We start from the raw sequence: 24,491 nt of genomic DNA, 5'->3' as shown, positions 1-24,491 counted from the left end.
CCTATGCTTTACAAACTGTCAGCTCTGCACTGACAGATAAAGTTACTGATTATACTCTGAGTATGATCAAGCAACTTTGCTAGTTCTGGTGACCCGGATGTCGCCATGAGAACATTGTGTCACCGTGGCAAGAATTGGGACCCCGTGAGGCTATTTTTTCTCTGCCTGCTCCCAAAATTCTTGCAATCGAGCTTGATCGCAGCATTTAGGGGGTTAAAGTGCCGGGAGTGGTGCGGGACCTCTCCTGGCACTGAGTGCTGGGTATCAGCTATCAGAATCGGCTGTCACCCGGCGACGATCGCGCATGCACAGCCTCAGTGCACGCAAAATCCTCATGACGTATCCATATGGCATAGGTCAATAAGTCACAGGGACATATGGACACGTCTCAGGTGGGAAAGGGGTTCAAATCGTGAAATGCTCGACCACAAATATATTAACAAAACCCCAGAAATCATCACACAGGCTGACAAGAAAGAGATTATTGTAAGATAGAAAACGTATCAACTTCCATTTAATGAAGGAAAGATGCTGGCGAGGCCAACAGAGTCAGAGGTGAGAGGAGGAAGGGAGAAATCTACTGCTACCCTCTATAGAAGGATTACACAAGGGTAAAAGAGCAAATAAAATGCCATACATATTTTACGCTCATCAACAATAGTAATAAATGAGAACGTGTTGTTTGAAATGATCCTGACCAACAGAGGAGCAATATTCAAAACATTCTATAAAAGGGATTGGTCACAACTTTATACTTTTCATGTGAACTAACTGCAATAGAAAAGCTCTTCTGCTGTTCTGATCACATGATCTCTGCCTGAGAATCTCCTGACTTGTGATGTTGCATCATGGGAACTGGCATCTGGGCGTGGCTTAATGTGGTGGGCGTGGCTCCATTCAGAAGAGCTCTCACAGATCCTGTGCATGCGGCTCGGCATACAACTCTCTCATATCTGTGTGTATACAGCTGGGTGTATATACGAGTGCATCTCACAAAATTAGAATATCATCAAAAAGTGAAACTCGTATATTCTATAGAGTCATTACACACAGAGTGATCCATTTCATGCGGTAATTTCTGTTAAAGGGAGCCTGTCACCTCGTTTTGCCGCTATAAGATGCAGCCACTGCCATTCGGAGCCGATATACATTCTATAATGCTGTAGATAAGACCCCGATTAGACCTACAAGATATGAAAAACAAGTTTTATTATACTCACCCTGCAGGGCGGTCTGGTCGGATGGGTGTCGCAGGTCAGGGTCGGCACCTCCCATCTTCATTCGACGACGCCCTCCTTCTTGTATCGTCGCTCCCGGGCCATCGCGCTCCTGCGCAGGCGTACTGATCTGCCCTGTTGAGGGCAGACCAAGGTACTGCAGTGCGCAGGTGCTGGGCCTCTCTGACCTTTCCCGGCGTCTACACACTGCAGAACTTTGCTCTGCCCTCAACAGGGCAGAGAAGTACGCCTGCGCAAGAGCGCGACATGAAGCAAGCAGGATGACAACATCGCATGAAGATGGGAGGCGCTGGACCCCGACCTGTGACACCCATCGTACTGGACCGCACAGGACCGCCCCCCCGGGGGGTTAGTTTGGGGCTTATCTACAGCATTATAGAACGCTGTAGATAAGCCCTGCAAGGCAGCGGCCGCATCTTGTAGCGGCAAAATGAGGTGACAGGTGCACTTTAATGTTGATCATTATGGATTACAGGCACTGAAAATTCACAATCACTGATGGTTTGGGGAGCCATGTCATCTGCTGGTGTAGGTTCACTGTGTTTTATCAAGGCCAAAGTCAGAGCAGCCGTCTACCAGGACATTTTAGAGCTCTTCATGCTTCCCTCTGCCGACAGGCTTTTTGGAGATGGAAATGTCATTCTCCAGCAGGACTTGGCCCCTGTCCACACTGCCAAAAGTACCAATACCTGGTGTACACACAACAGTATCACTGGGCTTGATTGGCAGCAAACTCGCCTGACCTTAACCCTATAGAGAATCTATGGAGTATTGTCAAGAGGAAGATGAGAGACACCAGACCCCACAATGCAGACGAGCTGAAGGCTGCTATCAAAGCAACCTGGGCTTCCATAACCCCTCAGCAGTGCCACAGGCTGATCGCCTCCATGCCACGCCGCATTGATGCAGTAAATGATGCAAAAAGAGCTCGGACCAAGAATTGAGTGCATTTACTGATCATACATTTTCAGTAGGCCAACAGTTCAGAAGTTAAAATTATTTTTCAAGATTGTGTTATAAAGTATTCTAATTTCCTGAGATAATGACTTTTGGGTTTTCATTGGCTGTAAGCCATAATCATCAACATTACCAGAAATAAACCCGTGAGATATATCACTCTGTGTGTAATGACGCTATAGAATATAGGAGTTTCATTTCATTCTAATTTTGTGAGATGCACCTGTATATGCACACACTTTGCACACTTATAACGTTCTCCCCGTCCATCCATTAGTCACTGAGGAGCAGTACGGGATAATCTTTATTGCCAGAGCTGCTGTTCTGGTGCTTTGTACATTGTTCTATACAGGAGATCGGGCCGATGTTGTGTCTAATGCGAGTGGAAAAGCGAGAGAGGTTAAGGAAAAATTCCAGGGTGTATGCTCACCGTGGGCCTGCAGCCCAGCATGAAGGCTATGGAGAAATGTAGTCAGAAGGGAGCAGAGGAATCTTGAAGAGGAAGCAGAGCTGTGACAGCAGAGCTGATGCCAGGGAAGAGGAAGCAAAGCAAAAAGGCTTAAAACTGGCAGAAACAGTTTTGGGGTATTTTTAGGGGCATTATACTTCTGCATTTATGGTAAAGCAGTAACCGAGTCATGGAATTAGACAATAGTGTGTGACATAGGCTCTGCCTCGGAGGAGCTGTGAGGGACTGGCATCACACAAATACTATACAGGGATATTGTGCCAACCATAAAAAAAATTATGTGAACAAGGAGGACGTGACGCTGCAAGGCACTAAAACATCCAAAATAATGAATATAAGAAAAATAGGAAAATTAAGAATAATTGAAATCAGTCAAAAAACATTCCTTTCTATTAATCCCAAAACATGATAAAAACATGAGAAAGAGGATAACCTCCATCAGGACTCAGAGAACTACACACCCTAAGAGTATGTCTTTGGAGTATGGGAGGAAACCCACACAAACACAGAGAGAACATTCAGACTCCTTGTAGATGTTTTCCTTGGTTGGATTTGACAGAAAAAATATTTCCCGTAAGTGAGTTCCATGACATCTAAAAAGAGTTGACTGAAGAGACTTTCTTTTAAAACACTTTCCACCAGAGTAGGTGAAAATGGATTCTACCCTGTGTGAATTCTGAGATGTCTAACGAAAGCGAATTTATCAACAAAACATTTCCCACATTCTGATCAAGAAAACGGCTTCTCCCCTGTGTGAGATTTTAGATGTACAGTGAGCTGTGATTTCCAATAAAAACATTTCCCACATTCTGAACATGAATATGGCTTCTGCCTGGTGTGAGTATTTTGATGGCTAAGAAGATTAGATTTGGTGATAAAGCATTTTCCACAATCTGGGCAAGAAAATGGTTTTCCTGTGTGAATTCTCTGATGTACAATTAGGGTTACCTTTTGGGTAAAACATTTCCCACATACGGTACAACAAAATGGCTTCTCCCCTGTGTGAGTTTTTAGATGTACAGTAAGTTGTGATTTCTGATTAAAACACTTCGTACATTCTGAGCATGAAAACGGCTTCTCCCCTGTGTGGGTTCTTAGATGTGTAACAAGCTGTGATTTCCGATTAAAACACTTTTTACATTCTGAACATGAAAACGGCTTCTCCCCTGTGTGGGTTCTTAGATGTACAGCAAGATGTGATTTACTGCTATAATATTTGCCACATTGTAAACATAAAAATGATTTAGCACTTGTGTGAATTCTCATGTGTCTAACCAAAGTAAATTTGTGAACAAAATATTTTCCACATTCTGAACAAGAAAATGGTTTCTCCCCGCTGTGAGTTTTTATATGTGTAACAAGCTGTGATTTCCGATTAAAACACTTTTTACATTCTGAACATGAAAACGGCTTCTCCCCTGTGTGGGTTCTTAGATGTTCAGCAAGAGGTGATTTACTGCTATAACATTTGCCACAATGTAAACATAACAATGATTTAGCACTTGTGTGAATTCTCATGTGTCTAACAAATGCAAATTTGTGAACAAAATATTTTCCACATTCTGAACAAGAAAATGGCTTCTCGCCGCTGTGAGTTTTTAGATGTGTAACAAGCTGTGATTTCCGGTTAAAACGTTTCTCACATTCTGAACATGAAAACGGCTTCTCCCCTGTGTGAGTTCTTTGATGGTTAAGAAGATTTGATTTCTGGATAAAACGTTTTCCACATTCTGGACATGAAAATGGTTTTCCGCTGTGAGTTCTCTGATGTACAATTAGAGTTGAATTTTGTTTAAAACACTTTCCACATATAGTACAAGAAAATGGCTTCTCCCCTGTGTGAATTCTTAAATGGTTAACAAGATATGATTTCCAGGTAAAACATTTCTTACATTCTGGACATGAATATGGCTTCTCCCCTTTGTCAGCTCTTTGGTGTTGAACATCCTTCCTGTGGCTTTTATTTTGCTCAACATTCTGGGGTGAATCAGCAGACAGGACTTGTTTAAATGCATCAGATGACAAATCTTGGATGTGAAAGTCTGAGGGTATATCTGGGACAACAGGATGATCTTCATATATATTCTGTATATAACCAGAATCATCTGTCAAAAGGATAAAATAGATATTGAAAATTTTAAACCATATAACATTAAAACTTTCCACTGGTAAATTCAAATCCCTGACTGCAAGATCGGTTGCACTGCACAGATAATGATGGTGTTATTGACAAAACGACCCTACAACAATACCAAAGTCGAATCACATAGACAGTTACTTAATATGGATTATATCCAGAATCCTATACCACAAGACCAATATCCATGGCTACTTCAGGTAAGGCGACATAAGAAAAAAGTCAGAATATAGGAATATTTTATCCTTTTTCCTAATTTTAAATTTGTATACTGCACATTTCCCTGATGAAATTACTTTAGTAGAACAATTGTTTAAGAATTTCATGATTAAATTGTTGGGCCCCAGACATCATATCAGGACACAATGGGTTCTATCTAAGAGATGATACTTCCATGTAACCATGAAATTTGGGTGTGATAATATCAATCTCCACATCTATCACTTACGAGTCTGTGGTGAGCTGCGTTACTGACCCTCAGAGCAGTAATCTTCCATTCTCTCCTGTTATTTGGGTGGATGTTGACTACTGCAACCTCCTGCTCTGTGGCCTCCCCTCTAACACTCTCGCACCCCTCCAATCTATTCTAAACTCTGCTGCCCGACTAATCCACCTGTCCCCCCGCTATTCCCCAGCTTCTCCCCTCTGTCAATCCCTTCACTGGCTCCCCATTGCCCAGAGACTCCAGTACAAAACCCTAACCATGACATACAAAGCCATCCACAACCTGTCTCCTCCATACATCTGTGACCTCGTCTCCCGGTACTTTCCCACACGCAACCTCCGATCCTCACAAGATCTCCTTCTCCACTCCCCTCTTATCTCCTCTTCCCACAATCGCATACAAGATTTCTCTCGCGCATCACCCCTACTCTGGAACTCTCTACCACATGTCAGACTCTCACCTACCATTGAAACCTTCAAAAAGAGCCTGAAGACCCACCTCTTCCGACAAGCCTACAACCTGCAGTAACCACCGATCGACCAAACCGCTGCACGACCAGCTCTACCCTCGCCTACTGTATTCTCACCCATCCCTTGTAGATTGTGAGCCCTCGCGGGCAGGGTCCTCTCTCCTCCTGTACCAGTTATGACTTGTATTGTTTAAGATTATTGTACTTGCTTTTATGTATACCCCTCCTTACATGTAAAGCGCCATGGAATAAATGGCGCTATAACAATAAATAATAATAATAATAATAATAATGTGTCTTAGTTCAAAGCCTCTAGCCTGTGCTTTGTGGTTGGCTTCTCTGTCCGCCGAGCCACAGCAGATACACCTTTGCTCCGGGAGTTTAGGTTCTGTTATCCTTGCTACAATCTTTTTAGGGTACCAGGTGTTTTCATTTGTCTGCCCTATCACCTTTCGGGTACAGCTTTCTATACTTTACCCCTGCTGGTTATGGTATCATTTGGAAGTCCATCCATATTGCTATTGTTTAAGCCAGTCAATGAAAGACCATCTAGGGTTTATCTCTTCATTATTTATCCTGGACCTATCTTATGTTTCTTGTTAAGAAGTAGGTGGTTTATTTTCTAACAGTAAATTAATTTATTTGATATTGTACAAAAGAGAAAAAAAAAGTGATGGCACTCACCGTTCTGTCGTGAAAATTCTTTATTAATTAAAAGGCATTGGCACGGGAGGAACGTACAGAGAGTGGACAACGGCCGTTTCATGCACTTGCGTTTCAACGGGTCCCGTTGAAGAGCAAGTGCGTGAAACGGCCGTTGTCCACTCTCTGTACGTTCCTCCCGTGCCAATGCCTTTTAATTAATAAAGAATTTTCACGACAGAACGGTGAGTGCCATCACTTTATTTTCTCTTTTGTACAAAATCAGATTACAAGTTTGCTTTTCTGGATTGAGCACCCGTTCTGACGGTATATTGGCGGTTGGTCCAGGTGTGTGATTTTCTACTTGAATAGCAGTCATGGAACTGCTTTGGGGTTAAGGAGCAGTGCCGAATCTTCTGTCTCTCTTATGTATTAAATTAATTTATTTAATGCTTTATTTTACTGACTCTGAGATCTTTTTCTATTTCAGCACATTTTACCTTCTGTAGGTAATTTTCACTCTGCTCTGCCTTCTGTTTCTTTAGGAGAAACATGACATGCTTGACGGCCTTTCAGGCAGCATTGGTCCAAATTGCTATTGTCTAGTCTGTGGTTAGGGATAACTCGGCTCATGCAGTAACCACTACAGGATCTCTAGTCTGTACAGGAACTGGCTGGGGCAGTTGAAGTTTTTAGCTTTACCTTTTTTACAGAGTAGTAACTACACAATTATAACAGATTTCTCCATGTTTTGGATTCTGTCACACAATGAGATTAGCTTTTATTAAACTTATGGTTTCTTAGTCCCTAAATTTGGTAAATACCTTTACCTCATCAGTACTGACAGCAGATAATAGGAAACAGAACTCTGCCTCGCTCATACGGGCAGAATTCATCTCCAGCTGTATTTTCATCTATAATATGACTGCACATCCTGTTATCACCTGCATCGGTATCACAGATTCATTGATATTTAATTTGATTTTATGAAGGGTTAAGGGATCAATATACAGTACTGCTGAAAAACTGATGGAGTGAAGAACATTAAAAAAATCGTATTCGGTGACTTGTTTTCTTATCCCGCGGTCACCACTCACCTTGACGGTTATCTATAGGGGTCTCCTCTTTACACCGCTGATCGCTCCTCACATTAGGGGTCTCCTCTTTACAATGCTCATCGCCCCTCACATTAGGGGTCTCCTCTTTACACCACTGATCGCCCCTCACATTAGGGGTCTCCTCTTTACACCACTGATCGCCCGTCACATTTCTCCCTGGACCATTAAAATTGTTGAGATCTTTATCCGGGTACAAAAGCTGCAAAACACATATTGTAAAAGTCCCTGATGGTCAGAGAAGTCCCCGGGAAAAATGGTAAGAAGATCTGGACATGTGATGTCTGTGGTCAGCTGTGATCCTGCCGTCTCCACCACTCTCATTACACAAGTATAACATATAATACTGGAGGAGAAAACAAGACTGAACACAAGGACGTCACAGCCGTCTACACATCATAGGGAGATCTCCATCTACCTGATGGTCCTGTGGAGGAGGAGGAGCGGGACATCTCTCTGGGGTTGTCCTCTTACTGGAGAGAACTGAGGAGACACAGACAGGACTGACATCATTATTACATACAGAGAGTTATAGGCCGTGTGTATTTAGTCCTATTACCTGGTGATGTGCGGGGCCGCTGCTCCTCCATCATCACCTCCTGGTACCGATCCTTGTGTCCTTCCAGATACTCCCACTCCTCCATGGAGAAATAGACTGTGACGTCCTGACACCTTACAGGAACCTGACACACAATGATAACGTCATCACCCAGAATCCTCCAGTGCTGTCCTGTATAATGTCCCAGCATTCCCAGCAGTGTCACCTCTCCAGTCAGCAGCTCAATAATCTTGCTGGTGAGTTCTAGGATCTTCTGGTCATTGATGTCCTCATGTATACGGGGCTGAGGTTGAGGCCCCGGGATTGGGCTCAGGGTTCCTCCCCGTCCTTCAGACACAGGGACCTGACAGCGATCACTAGAGGTCTTCACTACTGTGTAATCCTGAGTGTGGAGACAATAATATCACTACAGACATCTCCAGAGTATATCACCTCTCCGGTCATATCCCGTTATTCCCATAGATAATGAGGTCATGTGATGACATCAGAGCCTCTCAGCTCTCTGGTCATATCCCCTGTTATTCCCATAGATAATGAGGTCATGTGCTGGCATCAGAGCCTCACCTCTCCGGTCATATCCCCTGTTATTCCCATAGATAATGAGGTCATGTCATGACATCAGAGCCTCTCACCTCTCCGGTCATATCCCCTGTTATTCCCATAGATAATGAGGTCATGTGATGACATCAGAGCCTCTCACCTCTCCAGTAAGGTGGAAGATTATCTCCAGCGTGAGTTTTAATATTTTTTCCGCCATCTTGCCTCTGTCCTTATTCATCTTTCATAGGTCAAACAGGGAAAATCTCCTATTTAAAAAAAAAAAAAAAAATACCTGGAGATAATAAGGGGAAATCATTTGATAGGATTTAAAAGTGCAGATGTTGTATACTTTCTTCTTTTGAACAGAAGAATAACTTGGGGTCTGTCACTCTCTCCTCCATGTGTAGTGCGGGATGTTATGAATGGGTCACCGAGGAGAAAAAAGCAAAACAAGCTAAGTCACAGAAAACCAGAGAGGTTGGTAACTATGCAGATTGCAGATGCCTGATCTTACCACACAACCAGCAGTAGCCGTGGAGCGTGCCTACGATGTTCCTAGACGCCTCGTCACGGCCGGAGGACTAAATAAGCCTAGAGCAAGAAACGGGAAAACTAACTGCCCCAGAGCAGACCCCAAAGGAATAGATTGCCCCCACACATGTATTGACGGTGAAAACACAGGCAGGAAAATAGGCTGAGCAAATGATGGGGCCCAAACTAACTAGACAGGAAAGGAAAGACACTGTCTGCAACCTGCAAAAAACCCTACAAAAATCATGTCCAACACTTCTCATAGCAAACTTAACCCTGAAGTCACTAGACTTCTCCCACTATATCAGCACTCTGAAATATTCTGAGACAGAGCAAAAAGAGACCGAACTAGTAAGGGACAAAAAAACAATTGGCAAAATACTGATAAATAAGAATGGAAATAAAGCACAGCCCCCAGCAGGGGCTGGCTGACCACACCAAAAAACTGAATAGACCAACAAAATCAAGTGTGAACATTAGCAGAAAAATTTAGCTTTAGATGACTGGAACAGAGCTGAAAACCAAGAGCTGACAAGCCAGAAGGAATCACCAGCAACTGAATAGGGCGTCGACTGTCTTAAATCCAATCTGAGACTCCTGAGATCCAATCGTCATCCTCATTCTCAGGTGGCAGATCTCCACCGATCAAATCAGCCTCTCTACCTCCTGTTACCACCAGAGGGAGTCTGGAAGGAGAACTGACAACTGGTGAACCAGAGAATGAACTCACAACAGTACCCCCCCTTGAGGAGGGGGTCACCGAACCCTCATCCATGCCACCAGGCCGATCAGGATGGGCCCGGTGAAAAGCACGAACCAATCTATTGGCATGAATATCGGAGGCAGAGACCCAAGAATTATCCTCCTGACCATAACCCTTCCATTTGACCAAATACTGGAGTCTTCGTCTAACCAAACAAGAATCCTACCTCATATTCCACATTGCCTTCAACCAACACAGGGTCAGGAGGTGCTGCCATAGGAACCACTGGCTCAACAAACCTCTTCAACAGAGATTTGTGAAATACGTTATGGATCTTGAACGTAACTTGAAGAGCCAATCGAAACGAAACAGGATTAAGAATTTCCAAAATCTTATAAGGACCAATAAATCTTGGCTTAAATTTAGGAGATGCAACCTTCATAGGAATATTCTTAGACGACAACCAAACCATATCACCCGCTTTAAACCGGGGACCAATGGTCCTATGCTGGTTGAAAAATCGTTGGGCCTTTTCCTGAGAGAGTGACAACTTATCCACCACTTGGTCCCATATCTGCTGCATTCTCTTAACCACAGTGTCCACACCTGGGCAGGACGAAGATTCCACTTGCCCTGAAGAGAATCGAGGATGAAACCCAAAATTACAGAAAACGGGTGACATCAAAGTGGCAGAACTAGCTCTATTGTTTAGAGCGAATTCGGCCAAGGGCAAAAATGAGACCCAATCATCTTGATCAGCAGATATAAAACATCTCAAATAAGACTCCAAGGTCTGGTTTGTTCTCTCAGTCTGCCCACTGATCTGGGGATGAAACGCGGAGGAGAAAGATAACTGAATCCCAGATTGGAACAAAAGGCTTTCCAGAATCTGGAAACAAACTGGACTCCTCTGTCGGACACAATATTCTCAGGAATCCCATGTAACCGAACCACCTGTTGTAAAAACAAGGGCACCAACTCAGCGGAAGATGGCAACTTTGGGAGTGGTACAAGATGGACCATCTTCGAAAATCTATCACAAATCACCCAGATAACAGTCATTCTCTGAGAGACAGGAAGATTAGAAATAAAATCCATTGAGATATGGGTCCATGGCCTCTTGGGCACCGGCAAGGGCATCAGCAACCCACTAGAACGAGAACAGGGTTTAGACCGAGAACAAGTCCCACAGAACTGTACAAAATTCCTGACGTCACGAGACAAGGCAGGCCACCAAAAAGACTGACTCACCAAATCTCTGGTACCAAAAATACCTGGATGACCAGCCAATGCGGAGCAATGAATTTCAGACATCACTCTCTTTCTCCACTGGTCAGGAACATACAATTTTCCCACAGGGCAACGCTCAGGTTTATCCTCCTGAAATTTCTCCAGGGTGCGTCTCAAAATCGGGCGAAATGGCAGAAAGAACTACCCCCTCACCTAGGATGGTAGGATGGTAGTAGGCTCGGTCACACTAAGAGAATCGGCGAAGAAACTCCTAGAAAGGGCATCTGCCTTAACATTCTTAGTGCCCTGAAGAAAAGAGAACACAAAATTAAAACGTGTGAAAAACAAGGCCCATCTAGCCTGTCTAGGATTCAAGCGTTTGGCCGACTCCAGATAAATCAAATTCTTGTGATCGGTGAGGACCACAACTTGATGTCTAGCTCCCTCCAACCAATGTCTCCACTCCTGAAATGCCCACTTCATGGCCAACAATTCCCGATTCCCCACGTCATAGTTGCGTTCAGATGGGGAGAACTTTCGAGAAAAGAAGGCACAGGGATTCATCTTAGAAGTCACAGGGCCTTTTTGGGACAAAACAGCTCCCGCACCAATCTCAGAAGCATCTACCTCCACCTGAAATGGAAGTGAGACATCAGGTTGCCGTAAAACTGGAGCTGAAGTAAATCTCTGCTTAAGCTCCTGAAATGCTGAGACAGCCTCAGGAGACCAATTCAGCACATCAGCACCCTTCTTGGTCAGATCAGTCAGTGGTTTGACAATACCAGAAAAATTACCTATAAATTTAAGATAGAAATTAGCAAAACCCAAAAACTTCTGGAGGGCCTTCAAAGAAGTAGGCTGAACCCAATCATAAATGGCCTGTACCTTGGCCGGGTCCATTTCAATAGTCGATGGAAATAAGATAAATCACAAAAATGAAATCCTCTGTACACCAAAGAGGCATTTCAATCCCTTAACAAACAGGGAATTCTCCCTCAAAATCCGGAAGACAGTCCGGACATGTTCCACATGACAATCCCAATCACTAGAAAAGATCAAAATATCATCCAGATAGATGATCAAAAACTTATCCACAAGGTCATGGAAAATATTCATAAAGGACTGGAAGACAGAAGGGGCATTAGTGAGCCCAAAAGGCATCACCAGGTACTCAAAATGTCCCTCCGGAGTATTAAACGCCGTCTTCCATTCATCCCCGTGCTCGATGCAAATAAGATTATACGCCCCCCTGAGGTCAAGCTTAGTAAACCAGCAGGCACTCTTAACTCTGGAGAATAAATCAGACATCAGAGGTAACGGGTACTGATATGTAACCGTCATCTTGTTAAGGGAACGATAATCAATACACGGTCTTAATGAACCATCTTTCTTGGCCACAAAAAACCCCCCAGCACCTAAAGGGGAAGAGGATGGTCTAATATGACCCTTCTCCAATGCCTCCTTAATATAGGATCGCATAGCATCATGTTCGAGTACTGATAAGTTGAAAAGCCGACCCTTGGGAAATTTACAACCAGGCATCAACTCAATTGCACAGTCATAAGTCCTATGAGGAGGCAAAGACGCAGACTTGCTCTCACTAAATACATCAGAAAAATCGGCTAGATAATAAGGAATATCATGAGACTGAGGAGAGGTGGAAAAACAGGAGCGTCCCTAAGAACACACTGACAACCCCAACTCGCCACAGACCCAGATTTCCAATCCAAAACTGGATTATGAGTTTGCAACCAAGGAAAACCCAGAACAATAGTATCATACAAATTATGCAGCACCAAAAATTTACAATTTTCTTGGTGGTCTGGGGCAACTCGCATCGTTACCTGGGTCCAAAACTGAGGTTTATTCTCCGCCAAAGGAGTAGCATCAATACCCCTCAAAGGAATAGGCATCCGCAGCGGCGTCATGGAAAAACCACAACGTTTAGCAAAGTTCAAATCCATCAGATTCAACGCTGCTCCTGAATCCACAAAAGCCTTCGTGGAAAACGTGGATAAAGAGCAGATCAGAGTAATTGCCAAAAGAAACTTAGGTTGTACACTGCCCACAGCAAATGTGTGTGCAAAACGTTTCTCTCGTTTAGGGCAGACAGAAATAGTATGAGAGGCGTCTCCACAGAAAAAACACAGCTTACTATGCCTTCTATACTCCCGACGTTGCGCCCTAGACAAAACCCCATCACATTGCATAGGTTCAGACGTTTGTTCAAAAGGTGGCAGCGCCTCTCGTGTAGTTTTACGTTCACGTAAACGCCGATCAACTTGAATGGCTAATGACATAGAATCATCCAGACCAGAAGGAACAGGAAATCCCACCATAACATCTTTTTCGGTCACTGATAAACCCTTCCGAAAGAGAGCTGCCAATGCACCATCATTCCATGTAGTAAGGACCGCCCACTTTAGGAATTTTTGACAGTATAACTCTGCAGAATCCTGACCCTGGTTTAATGCCAACAGGGTTCTCTCAGCTTGATCAACGGCATTAGGTTCATCATACAACAACCCCAAGGCTTGAAAAAATGCATCCACATCAGTCAGAATAGGATTTTCAGAGAAAATTGGGATTGGGATTGTCAGAGAAAAAGCCCAATCCTGCGGATCGCCGCGCAGCAAGGAGATGACAATTTTAACCTGCTGCACAGAGCTCCCCGATGAGTTAGGCTTCAAGGCCAGAAATAATTTACAATTATTCTTAAAATTCAGAAATTTAGACCGATCCTCAGAAAACACATCAGGTTTAGGGATCTTAGGTTCAGCAGCATGTGACTGAATGAAGTAGGTGGAAATTCCCTGCACTTCAGCAGCGAGCTGCTCCACACGATCAGACAATTGCTTAATCTCCATTAGGAAAAAGAAAAAAAAAATCCTCCTACGGCCCCAGGGAAAAAATATAAGAAAAAAAAAATTTGACACTTTTTTTTTTAACAACCTTTTCCTGCTTTTTAGTAGTCTAGAATCTGCGGTATGGCTGGTGATTCTGTTATGAATGGGTCACCAAGGAGAAAAAAGAAAAACAAGCTAAGTCACAGTGTAACGGGGTCTACGAAGCTGGAGTACCTCTTTCAGTACCACCCCGTGTTTTTGGAGGTCCACTCTGCGTTGGCTGGAGTCTGAATGAATGACGCTGGCTGGAATTCCTTGGTTTCATGGGCGCATATAAAAGATCACTGCTTCTCCACGTATTTCCAGTCTGACAACCCTTTACTCACAGGACGCAGAATATATCACACAGATACAGAGGGCAGGCCAATAGAAAAGCGGCAGGCCAGACATACATTCCAAAAGCCGCAGGTGGCCGGAGCCTGCCGATGTTTACTGTGGGAATTACAAAGGTGGGGGGAGGACAGACAAAAGGAGAATATCGTGTCCCCTCTGCCCAGGGGCGCAGCCTGTGGGCTGATGCATTAGGGACATGCATCTCACATGGAACCTATTATACATACATATAACTGCACAACATATTCTGGGTGCTGAGTGGTTCTGTAACACGGCTCCCCTTTTCAGCGATGCGATCGGCATACACAGTCTGATCCTCAACGGATCGGTTTGGGGATGACCGAAGTTTATGGGGTTGGTACAAGTTCCGTTTGTCGACTTAGTCCATCAGCGTTACCATTTTGTTTGCCGGGTCTGTGGTGGAAGGTGAAGTCCAGAGGTTGTAGGGCTAAACTCCACCGCAGCAATCTGGTGTTGTCTCCGGAGACCCAATTAAGCCAGACTAGGGGATTATGGTCCGTTAGGAGGGAAAACTGTCGTCCATACAAATATGGTTGCAACTTCTTGAGTGCCCATACTACCGCCAGGCACTCCTTCTCGATGGCCGCATAGCTTACTTCACGGGGCAGTAGTTTCTGACTCAGGTAAGCTACCGGGTGTTCTTGGCCGTCCGGCCCGACTTGGCTCAGTACTGCCCCCAATCCAAACATAGAAGCGTCTGTGTGAACAAGGAAACGTTTAGTTGGATCGGGTGCGGCCAATACAGGGGTATTGGTGAGGGCGTCCTTTAGTTGGTGGAAGGCTTCCTCACACTCTGAGGTCCAGGTTACCTGGCGGGGTTGGTTCTTACGGGTCAGATCAGTGAGGGGCTTGGCTACGCTGCTGTAATTGGGAACGAATTTCCTGTAATACCCCGCTGTCCCTAGAAACGCCATGACCTGGGTTTTAGTGCGTGGGATGGGCCATTTGGCTATGGCCTCAATCTTGGCTGACTCTGGTCGCTGTTTCCCACTTCCCACCCAATGCCCTAAATACTGAACCTCTGCTTTGCCCACGTGACACTTGTTTGGGTTCAGGGTGATTCCGGCCTGGTGGATCCTGTCCAATACTGTCTCTAGGTGATTTAGATGCTCTTCCCATGTCGCACTGTAGATGGCGATGTCGTCCAAGTAGGCACAAGCATAGTCCTGGAGACCATCCAGAAGCCGGTCAGCCAGCCTTTGGAAGGTCGCCGGGGCATTCTTCATCCCGAATGGCATAACTCGAAACTGGAATAAGCCGAACGGGGTGACAAATGCCGACTTGGGAATAGCGTCAGGACTAAGGGGAATCTGCCAGTAGCCTTTGCATAGATCGATGGTGGTCAAATACTTTGCCCCCGCCAGCCGGTCTAACAACTCATCCACACGTGGCATGGGGTATGCATCCGTCACTGTTTTCTCATTGAGCTTACGATAGTCTACACAAAACCGGGTAGTCCCATCCTTCTTGGGCACTAACACTACGGGGGATGCCCAGGGACTGACTCTTCAATGACCCCTAAACACAGCATCTCTTGTATCTCTTGTCGCATCCCCTCTCATACAGACTCGGGGACGCGGAAGGGGTTTTGTCGTAGGGGGGTCTGATCCTGGGTCTCATCCTTGTGTTGTGCCAGGCGAGTGTACCCCGGTCTCTCTGAAAACATCCTCTGTCGCAGCCTCAACAACGCCTCCGCCTGCTGTCTCTCCTGGGGGCCTAGGTCTTCACCCAAGTGTACCTGGTCCCATGTTTTAAACTGAGTCCTTTCCCCTAAGACATCCGGCAAGGGAAGTCCGGCTAAATCCTCTGCTTCAGGTGCACAGATAGCTACTACCTCTGCAGGGCGCTCCCGGTAGGGCTTCAGCATATTCACGTGGAACATGCGGATAACCCTGGGGTCGTCACAATCGGCGACATTATAGGTTGTGTCGACTATTTTCCCCACTACCTGGTAGGGCCCCTGCCATGCAGCTTGAAACTTATTCTGCTTAGTGGGTTCTAACACCAGGACTTTCTGTCCTATTTCCAAAGTGCGCTCTCTGGCCCTCCGATCATACCATACGCGCTGGCGCCGCTGGGTCGCCTGCATGTTCTCACGTACAACCTGGGTCAGCTCCTGTAGGCGGTCCCGGAATTCCAGCACATAAGGTACAATAGGTACCCCTTCTATGAGGCTCTCCCCCTCCCAGTGTTCCAGCACTAAGTCTAGGGGTCCCCTTACCCGTCTCCCGTATACCAGCTCGAACGGGGAGAACCCCGTGGATTTTTGGGGAACCTCCCGATAGGCAAACTGGAGGTGTGGCAAGAATTTCTCCTAGTCCCTGTAGTTCCTGGTAAAAGTCCCAATGAGTTGTTTTAATGTCCCGTTAAAGCGTTCACACAACCCATTGGTTTGCGGGTGGTACGGGGCGCTTCTAATGGACTTTACGCCGCACAGCTTCCACAGTTGGTTGGTCACCTCTGCTGTAAACTGGGTACCCTGGTCCGAGATAATCTCCCGGGGAAATCCAACCCGTGAGAAAACCTAGAGCAGGGCGGCCTCCACTGTCTCTGCCAGTATGTTAGGTAACGCAACCGCCTCTGGATACCTTGTGGCATAATCTACCACTGTCAATATATACCTTTTCCCGGACGGACTGGGTTTGGCTAACAGCCCTATCAGATCGACCGCTACTCGGCTAAATGGTTCCTCCACAATGGGGAGGGGGCGTAATTTGGCCTTGCATCGATCCCCCCTCTTGCCAATACGCTGACAACTGTCACAGGTCTGGCAGTACTGACGAACACCATAGGTTACCCCCGGGCAAAAGAAGTTTTGTGTCAGACGATGCCTGGTGCGACTGACGCCAAAGTGCCCGGCCAAGGGTATATCATGAGAGATTCGCAATAACTCCTGCCTATACTTCTTGGGAACTACCAGCTGTTGTTTTATAGTGGGGCTCGTCCCTGTGTGGTGCTGCTCTGTGATCCGGTAGAGGAGTCCCTGCTTCCATACAAACTGTTCCCCTTCTAGTACTCCTCTCCCCTCCTGTGCCTTCCCACGATATCCCTCTAATGAAGGATCCTCAAGTAACTCCCTCTTAAATTCATCTGGGGTGGCCCAAGAAATGTGTCTGGCTATGGGTATATGTGCAGGACTGGGATGTCTTACCTGGGCCTCCTCTGAGTGTGATTCCGCCTCCGCAGCTCGAGCTTTTCTCCCGGTGGTCACAGGATAGGTCTCAGCCAGAGGGGCCACCGAGAATGCAGACAACATGGGCCCAAAGTCATTTCCCAGCAAGACGTCTGCAGGCAAATCCTCCATCAAGCCGACCTCAACAAGGCCATCCCCGACTCCCCAGTTCAGGTGAATCCTGGCAGTGGGTAGTCGATGTATAGCTCCCCCTGCTACACGGACTGCCACTGTCCGGTCCGTCTTCTCTTGGTCCTGGACGAGATGAGGCTTCACAAGGGTCAAAGTTGCCCCGGAACCTCTTAGTCCCTGCATACGTTTCCCATTAACCCACACGACTTGTCGATGCTGTTGTCGATTATCTGCCCGGGCTGCCTGCACGGGATCTACTTCATACAGCACTTCCTCCATCTCTTCCACCCCTTGCTTAATCGTAGCCCCCAATGCCGGGTCAGCTTCGCCTTGGTAGCAGTGTACAGCAGCCCGGCTGAAGGTAGCTGTTCCCGCCTTTGGCCACTGGGTATGCTGAGTCCGGTTGAGACATTGTCTTTGCAGGTGGCCCAGCTGACGATATGTGTGGCATCGCGCCCCAGTGGGACTGTGGTAGGCCGGGTTTCTAGCTGGTCCCCCTACAATCTTTGGTGGTTTGGGGCCCTCCAGGTCCATGGGCGGGCCCCTAGTGACCACCTTTGATCCGGACAACTGCGGCCTCCTGGCATCATGATGTTCATCAGCCAGACGAGCGGCTTCCTCAAGAGTCGTTGGCCGCCTGTCCCGAAGCCATTCCTGTGTCTCGAGGTTTAGTCCATTAAAGAATCGTTCTAACAGGAAGAGCTGGAGGACGTCCTCCTTAGTGGTTGCTTGGCTCCCTTGTACCCACTGTAGCAGTGACCGCCGTAATTTACAGGCCCATTCAGCGTGGGTATTGGTTACGCTTTTTATAAGTCCGTGGAACTTTTGGCGGTATGCCTCTCGTGTCAGCGCTTACCGGGCCAAGATCACTTCTTTGATCCACTCATAGTCCATACAGTCCTCATCAGGTACCGTACGATAGGCATCCGCTGCCCGGCCTGTCAGCTTGCTGGCCAGAATCTGAACCCGTTCCTCCGGCTTCACTTGATGAAGGGCACACTGCCGCTCAAAGTCCTGCAGAAAGCCATCAATGTCTTCCTCTGCCTCCCCCAACTGTCAGAAGGCATTATACTGGATCTTTTTGTGGCTTACTGTTGAAGGTACCTGGTCGAAGGCCAGAGCTCCCCCTGCTTGCTGACTCTCCTCTCTCCGCTCTGCCATCTCCATCTTGGCCAGCTCCACTTTGGTCCGCTCTGCCATCTCCATCTTGGCTATCTCTATCCTGGTCCGCTCGGCCATCTTTTCCTTCAGATCAGTACGCACATCAGCCATCATCTCTTGTATGATCTCTACTGCAGGGTTTAGGCCATAGAACGCCAGTCTGTTCTTTACCTCCCTCTGGAATTCGGTCTCCTCCACATTCACATTGGGGGGCGCTGCACTGTCGTGTTCCATGATCGCTGCTATCAAATCCGCTTTTGTTTTGTTGCTGGCGATCAACCCTCGGGCTTCCAACAGATCTTTTAATGTAGTCCTCTTTAACTTCTGGTAGTTATTTTCCATTCATTCCTTTCCTCCTGTAGAAGGGGTATCAAATCCCGCTGTCTGCCACCAGTGTAACGGGGTCTACCCAGGCTGGGGTACCTCTTTCAGTACCACCCCGTGTTTTCGGAGGTCCGCTCTACGTTGGCTGGAGTCTGAGTGAATGATGCTGGCTGGAATTCTTTGGTTACATGGGCGCATATAAAAGTTCACTGCTTCTCCACGTATTTCCAGTCTGACAACCCTTTACTCACAAGACACAGAATATATCACACAGATACAGAGGGCAGGCCAATAGAAAAGCGGCAGGCCAGACATACATTCTAAAAGCCGCAGGTGGCCGGAGCCTGCCGATGTTTACTGTGGGAATTACAAAGGTGGGGGGGAGGGCGGAAAAAATGAGAATATCGTGTCCCCTCTGCCCAGGGGCGCAGCCTTTGGGCTGATGCATTAGGGACATGCATCTCACATGGAACCTATTATACATACATATAACTGCACAACATATTCTGGGTGCTGAGTGGTTCTGTAGCACGTAACACACAGAAAACCAGAGAGGTTGGTAACTATGCAGATTGCAGATGCCTGATCTTACCACACAACTAGCAGTAGCCGTGGAGCGTGCCTACGATGTTCCTAGACGCCTCATCACGGCCGGAGGACTAAATAAGCCTAAAGCAAGAAAAGGGAAAACTAACTGCCCCAGAGCAGACCCCAAAGGAATAGATAGCCCACACATGTATTGACGGTGAAAAAAGATGAAGGCAGAAACACAGGCAGGAAAATAGGCTGAGCAAATGATGGGGCCCAAACTAAGTAGACTGGAAAGGAAAGACACTGTCTGCAACTTGCAAAAAACCCTACAAAAATCATGTCCAACACTTCTCATAGCAAAATTAACCCTGAAGTCACTAGACTTCTCCCACTATATCAGCACTCTGAAATATGCTGAGACAGAGCAAAAAGAGACCGAACTAGTAAGGGACAAAAAACCAACTGTCAAAAATCTGAAAAATAAGAGTGGAAATTCAGCACAGCCCCCAGCAGGGGCTGGCTGACCACACCAAAAAACTGAATAGACCCAACAAAATCAAGTGTGAACATTAGCAGAAAAACTTAGCTTTAGATGACTCGAACAGAGCTGAAAACCAAGAGCTGACAAGCCAGAAGAAATCACCAGCAAATAAATAGGGCGTCAGCTGTCTTAAATCCAATCTGAGACTCCTGAGATTCAATAGTCATCCTCAATCTCAGGTGGCAGATCTCCACCGATCAAATCAGCGTCTCTACCTCCTGTTACCACCAGAGGGAGTCTGGAAGGAGAACTCACAACTGGTGAACCAGAGAATGAACTCACAACAGCGGGGTTTGTCACTCTCTCTCCTCCATGTGTAGTGCGGGGTCTGTCACTCTCTCTCCTCCATGTGTAGTGCGGGGTCTGTCACTCTCTCTCCTCCATGTGTAGTGCGGGGTCTGTCACTCTCTCTCCTCCATGTGTAGTGCGGGGTCTGTCACTCTCTCTCCTCCATGTGTAGTGCGGGGTCTGTCACTCTCTCTCCTCCATGTGTAGTGCTGGGTCTGTCGCTCTTTCTCCTCCATGTGTAGTGCGGTGTCTGTCACTCTCCTCCATGTGTAGTGCGGTGTCTGTCACTCTCCTCCATGTGTAGTGCGGTGTCTGTCACTCTCCTCCATGTGTAGTGCGGGGTCTGTCACTCTCCTCCATGTGTAGTGAGCGGTCTGTCGCTCTCCTCCATGTGTAGTGCGGGGTCTGTCACTCTCTCTCCTCCATGTGTAGTGCGGGGTCTGTCACTCTCTCTCCTCCATGTGTAGTGCGGGGTCTGTCACTCTCTCCTCCATGTGTAGTGCGGGGTCTGTCACTCTCTCCTCCATGTGTTGTGCGGGGTCTGTCACTCTCTCTGCCATGTGTAGTGCGGGGTCTGTCACTCTCTCTCCTCCATGTGTAGTGCGGGGTCTGTCACTCTCTCTCCTCCATGTGTAGTGCGGGGTCTGTCACTCTCTCCACCATGTGTAGTGCGGGGTCTGTCACTCTCTCTCCACCATGTGTAGTGCGGGGTCTGTCACTCTCTCTCCTCCATATGTAGTGCATGGTCTGTCACTCTCTCTCCTCCATGTGTAGTTCAGGGTCTGTCACTCTCTCTCCTCCATGTGTAGTGCAGGGTCTGTCGCTCTCTCTCCTCCATGTGTAGTGCGGGGTCTGTCACTCTCTCTCTCCCCCATGTGTAGTGCGGGGTCTGTCACTCTCTCTCCTCCATGTGTAGTGCGGGGTCTGTCGCGCTCTCTCCCCCATGTGTAGTGCGGGATCTGTTGCTCTGTCTCCCCCATATGTAGTGCGGGGTCTGTCACTCTCCTCCATGTGTAATGCGGGGTCTGTCGCTCTCTCTCCCCCATGTGTTGTGCAGGGTCTGCCGCGCTCTCCCCCATGTGTAGTGCGGGGTCTGTCGCTCTCTCTCCCCCATGTGTAGTGTGGGGTCTGTCACTCTCTCTCCTCCATGTGTAGTGTAGGGTCTGTCACTCTCCTCCATGTGTAGTGCGGGGTCTGTGTTACAGAACCACTCAACACCCAGAATATGTTGTGCAGTTATATGTATGTATAATAGGTTCTATGTGAGATGCATGTCCCTAATGCATCAGCCCACAGGCTGCGCCCCTGGGCAGAGGGGACACGATATTCTCCTTTTGTCTGCCCTCCCCCCACCTTTGTAATTCCCACAGTAAACATCGGCAGGCTCCGGCCACCTGCGGCTTTTGTAATGCATGTCTGGCCTGCCGCTTTTCTATTGGCCGGCCCTCTGTATCTGTGTGATATATTCTGTGTCCTGTGAGTAAAGTGTTGTCAGACTGGAAATACGTGGAGAAGCAGTGATCTTTTATATGCGCCCATGAAACAAAGGAATTCCAGCAAGCGTCATTCATTCAGACTCCAGCCAACGCAGAGCTGACCTCTGAAAACACCGGGTGGTACTGAAAGAAGTACCCCAGCTTGGTAGACCCCGATACACTGTCACTCTCCTCCATGTGTAGTGCGGGGTCTGTCGCTCTCTCTCCCCCATGTGTAGTACAGGGTCTGTCCCTCTCTCTCCTCCATGTGTAGTGCGGGGTCTGTCACTCTCTCTGCTCCATGTGTAGTGCGGGGTCTGTCACTCTCTCTGCTCCATGTGTAGTGCGGGGTCTGTCACTCTCTCTGCTCCATGTGTAGTGCGGGGTCTGTCACTCTCTCTCCTCCATGTGTAGTGCGGGGTCTGTCGCTCACTCTCCTCCATGTGTAGTGCGGGGTCTGTCGCTCACTCTCCTCCATGTGTAGTGCGGGGTCTGTCCCTCTCTCTCCTCCATGTGTAGTGCGGGGTCTGTCGCTCTCTCTGCTCCATGTGTAGTGCGGGGTCTGTCGCTCTCTCTCCTCCATGTGTAGTGCGGGGTCTGTCGCTCACTCTCCTCCATGTGTAGTGCGGGGTCTGTCGCTCACTCTCCTCCATGTGTAGTGCGGGGTCTGTCCCTCTCTCTCCTCCATGTGTAGTGCGGGGTCTGTCACTCTCTCTCCTCCATGTGTAGTGCGGGGTCTGTCACTCTCTCTCCTCCATGTGTAGTGCGGGGTCTGTCACTCTCTCTCCTCCATGTGTAGTGCGGGGTCTGTCACTCTCTCTCCTCCATGTGTAGTGCGGGGTCTGTCACTCTCTCTCCTCCATGTGTAGTGCGGGGTCTGTCACTCTCTCTCCTCCATGTGTAGTGCGGGGTCTGTCGCTCTCTCTCCTCCATGTGTAGTGCGGGGTCTGTCACTCTCTCTCCTCCATGTGTAGTGCGGGGTCTGTCGCTCACTCTCCTCCATGTGTAGTGCGGGGTCTGTGCCTCTCTCTCCTCCATGTGTAGTGCGGGGTCTGTCACTCTCTCTCCTCCATGTGTAGTGCGGGGTCTGTCACTCTCTCTCCTCCATGTGTAGTGCGGGGTCTGTCACTCTCTCTCCTCCATGTGTAGTGCGGGGTCTGTCACTCTCTCTCCTCCATGTGTAGTGCGGGGTCTGTCACTCTCTCTCCTCCATGTGTAGTGCGGGGTCTGTCACTCTCTCTCCTCCATGTGTAGTGCGGGGTCTGTCACTCTCTCTCCTCCATGTGTAGTGCGGGGTCTGTCACTCTCTCTCCTCCATGTGTAGTGCGGGGTCTGTCACTCTCTCTCCTCCATGTGTAGTGCGGGGTCTGTCACTCTCTCTCCTCCATGTGTAGTGCGGGGTCTGTCACTCTCTCTCCTCCATGTGTAGTGCGGGGTCTGTCACTCTCTCTCCTCCATGTGTAGTGCGGGGTCTGTCACTCTCTCTCCCCCATGTCATGATCCCAGTGCAGGTTTTTGAGCTGCACACCGGGGGTTAATGTCTGGAGCTCTGTGCAGGTTTTGATCTGCACACCTGGAGTTAATGATTGTGGCCTCTTTCTGGTTCTGGGAGAGCTTCTTAAACCCCTGGGTAGCTTCAATCCCTGCCAGTTATACTTTTGCCTTTGGCCTAGTGTGCTGACCCCCGTGTGCCTGTGTGTTGCTATAGCTTGTTTATATGGTTCTGACCCGATTCTGTTTCCTGTTGTGAGTTTGCCTGTTGATTTTGTACTGCTTTATTATCTGTGTATGACTCATTGCCTGTGACCTGACTACTCTCTGCTCGCCCCTCTTGTACCTTGCAGCTATCTCTGTGTGTGACTCATTGGCTACGTCCTGACTATTCTCCCTGTCTATGCCCCTTGGTAACTTTGTCTCGCAGTTACTCTGCTAGGAATTGTCTTGCAGCTCCTAGCTCTGTGGAGTTTAGGCCCCGCCTCTAGCAGTCACATGCTTCAGGTCCTGCGGCTCTGAAGTACGCATCTATTCGGTTGTTGCCCGCTCCACAGGTAGCTTTGAGCACGCTTTCGCTTTACTCAGGACACGCGCACTGGCTCAGTGAGCAAGTTCAGTGCGGTGTCTTTGACATTATAACTGGCCTACAATTTGTTTTCTCTCCTCACTTCTGCAGCATGGATCCAATGTGTGCTTTATCTGAGCAGGTGAAATGCGTGACTCAGTCACTGCAGAAGCTTAGTTTGAAACACCAAGCTCTGGCCCAGTCCCAACGGCGGGTTGAGGACTCAGTTCAGTGGGTACTTTCCGCAGGCTTCCAGCAGGTTGGGAATAGAGATGTCATTTTAGTCCCACCTGAATCCCCGGTTAAATTGCCAGATATATTTTCTGGTAACAAGGATGAGTTCAGGGCATTTAAGGAGGGCTGTAAGCTTTTTTTTTTCTTTGAGACCCCGCTCCTCTGGGGATGAGAAACAGAGGGTGGGGGTGGTGATGTCCCTGCTTAGGGGGTCCCCACAAGCCTGGGCATTCTCGCTTTCCTCTTCTGCCCCTGAGAGAATGTCTGTGGATGCATTTT

At 47.6% G+C, this 24,491-nt stretch overlaps 1 protein-coding gene across 1 annotated transcript in view; it reads right to left on the bottom strand.

The window, feature by feature from the left end:
• Window positions 1-417: 417 nt before the first annotated feature.
• Window positions 418-24,491, bottom strand: part of LOC141060426 (uncharacterized) — a 29,577-nt gene continuing 5,503 nt past the window's right edge. The window contains exons 2-7 of the mRNA XM_073556675.1: window positions 8,732-8,837; window positions 8,237-8,413; window positions 8,032-8,155; window positions 7,891-7,955; window positions 7,455-7,674; window positions 418-4,769 (exon numbers count right to left, since the gene is read on the bottom strand). Of these exons, the coding sequence (XP_073412776.1) occupies window positions 3,394-4,769; window positions 7,455-7,674; window positions 7,891-7,955; window positions 8,032-8,155; window positions 8,237-8,413; window positions 8,732-8,809 (2,040 nt within the window). The 5' untranslated portion in view covers window positions 8,810-8,837 and the 3' untranslated portion in view covers window positions 418-3,393. The remainder of the gene's footprint in view (window positions 4,770-7,454; window positions 7,675-7,890; window positions 7,956-8,031; window positions 8,156-8,236; window positions 8,414-8,731; window positions 8,838-24,491) is intronic.

Source organism: Dendrobates tinctorius, unplaced genomic scaffold (genome assembly GCF_039654945.1).
Source record: "Dendrobates tinctorius isolate UK_male_01 unplaced genomic scaffold, ASM3965494v1 ptg000237l, whole genome shotgun sequence".
NCBI lineage: Eukaryota > Metazoa > Chordata > Amphibia > Anura > Dendrobatidae > Dendrobates > Dendrobates tinctorius.
Note: the sequence above shows the minus strand (reverse complement) of the source record. Positions and strands in the feature narration are given on the sequence as shown.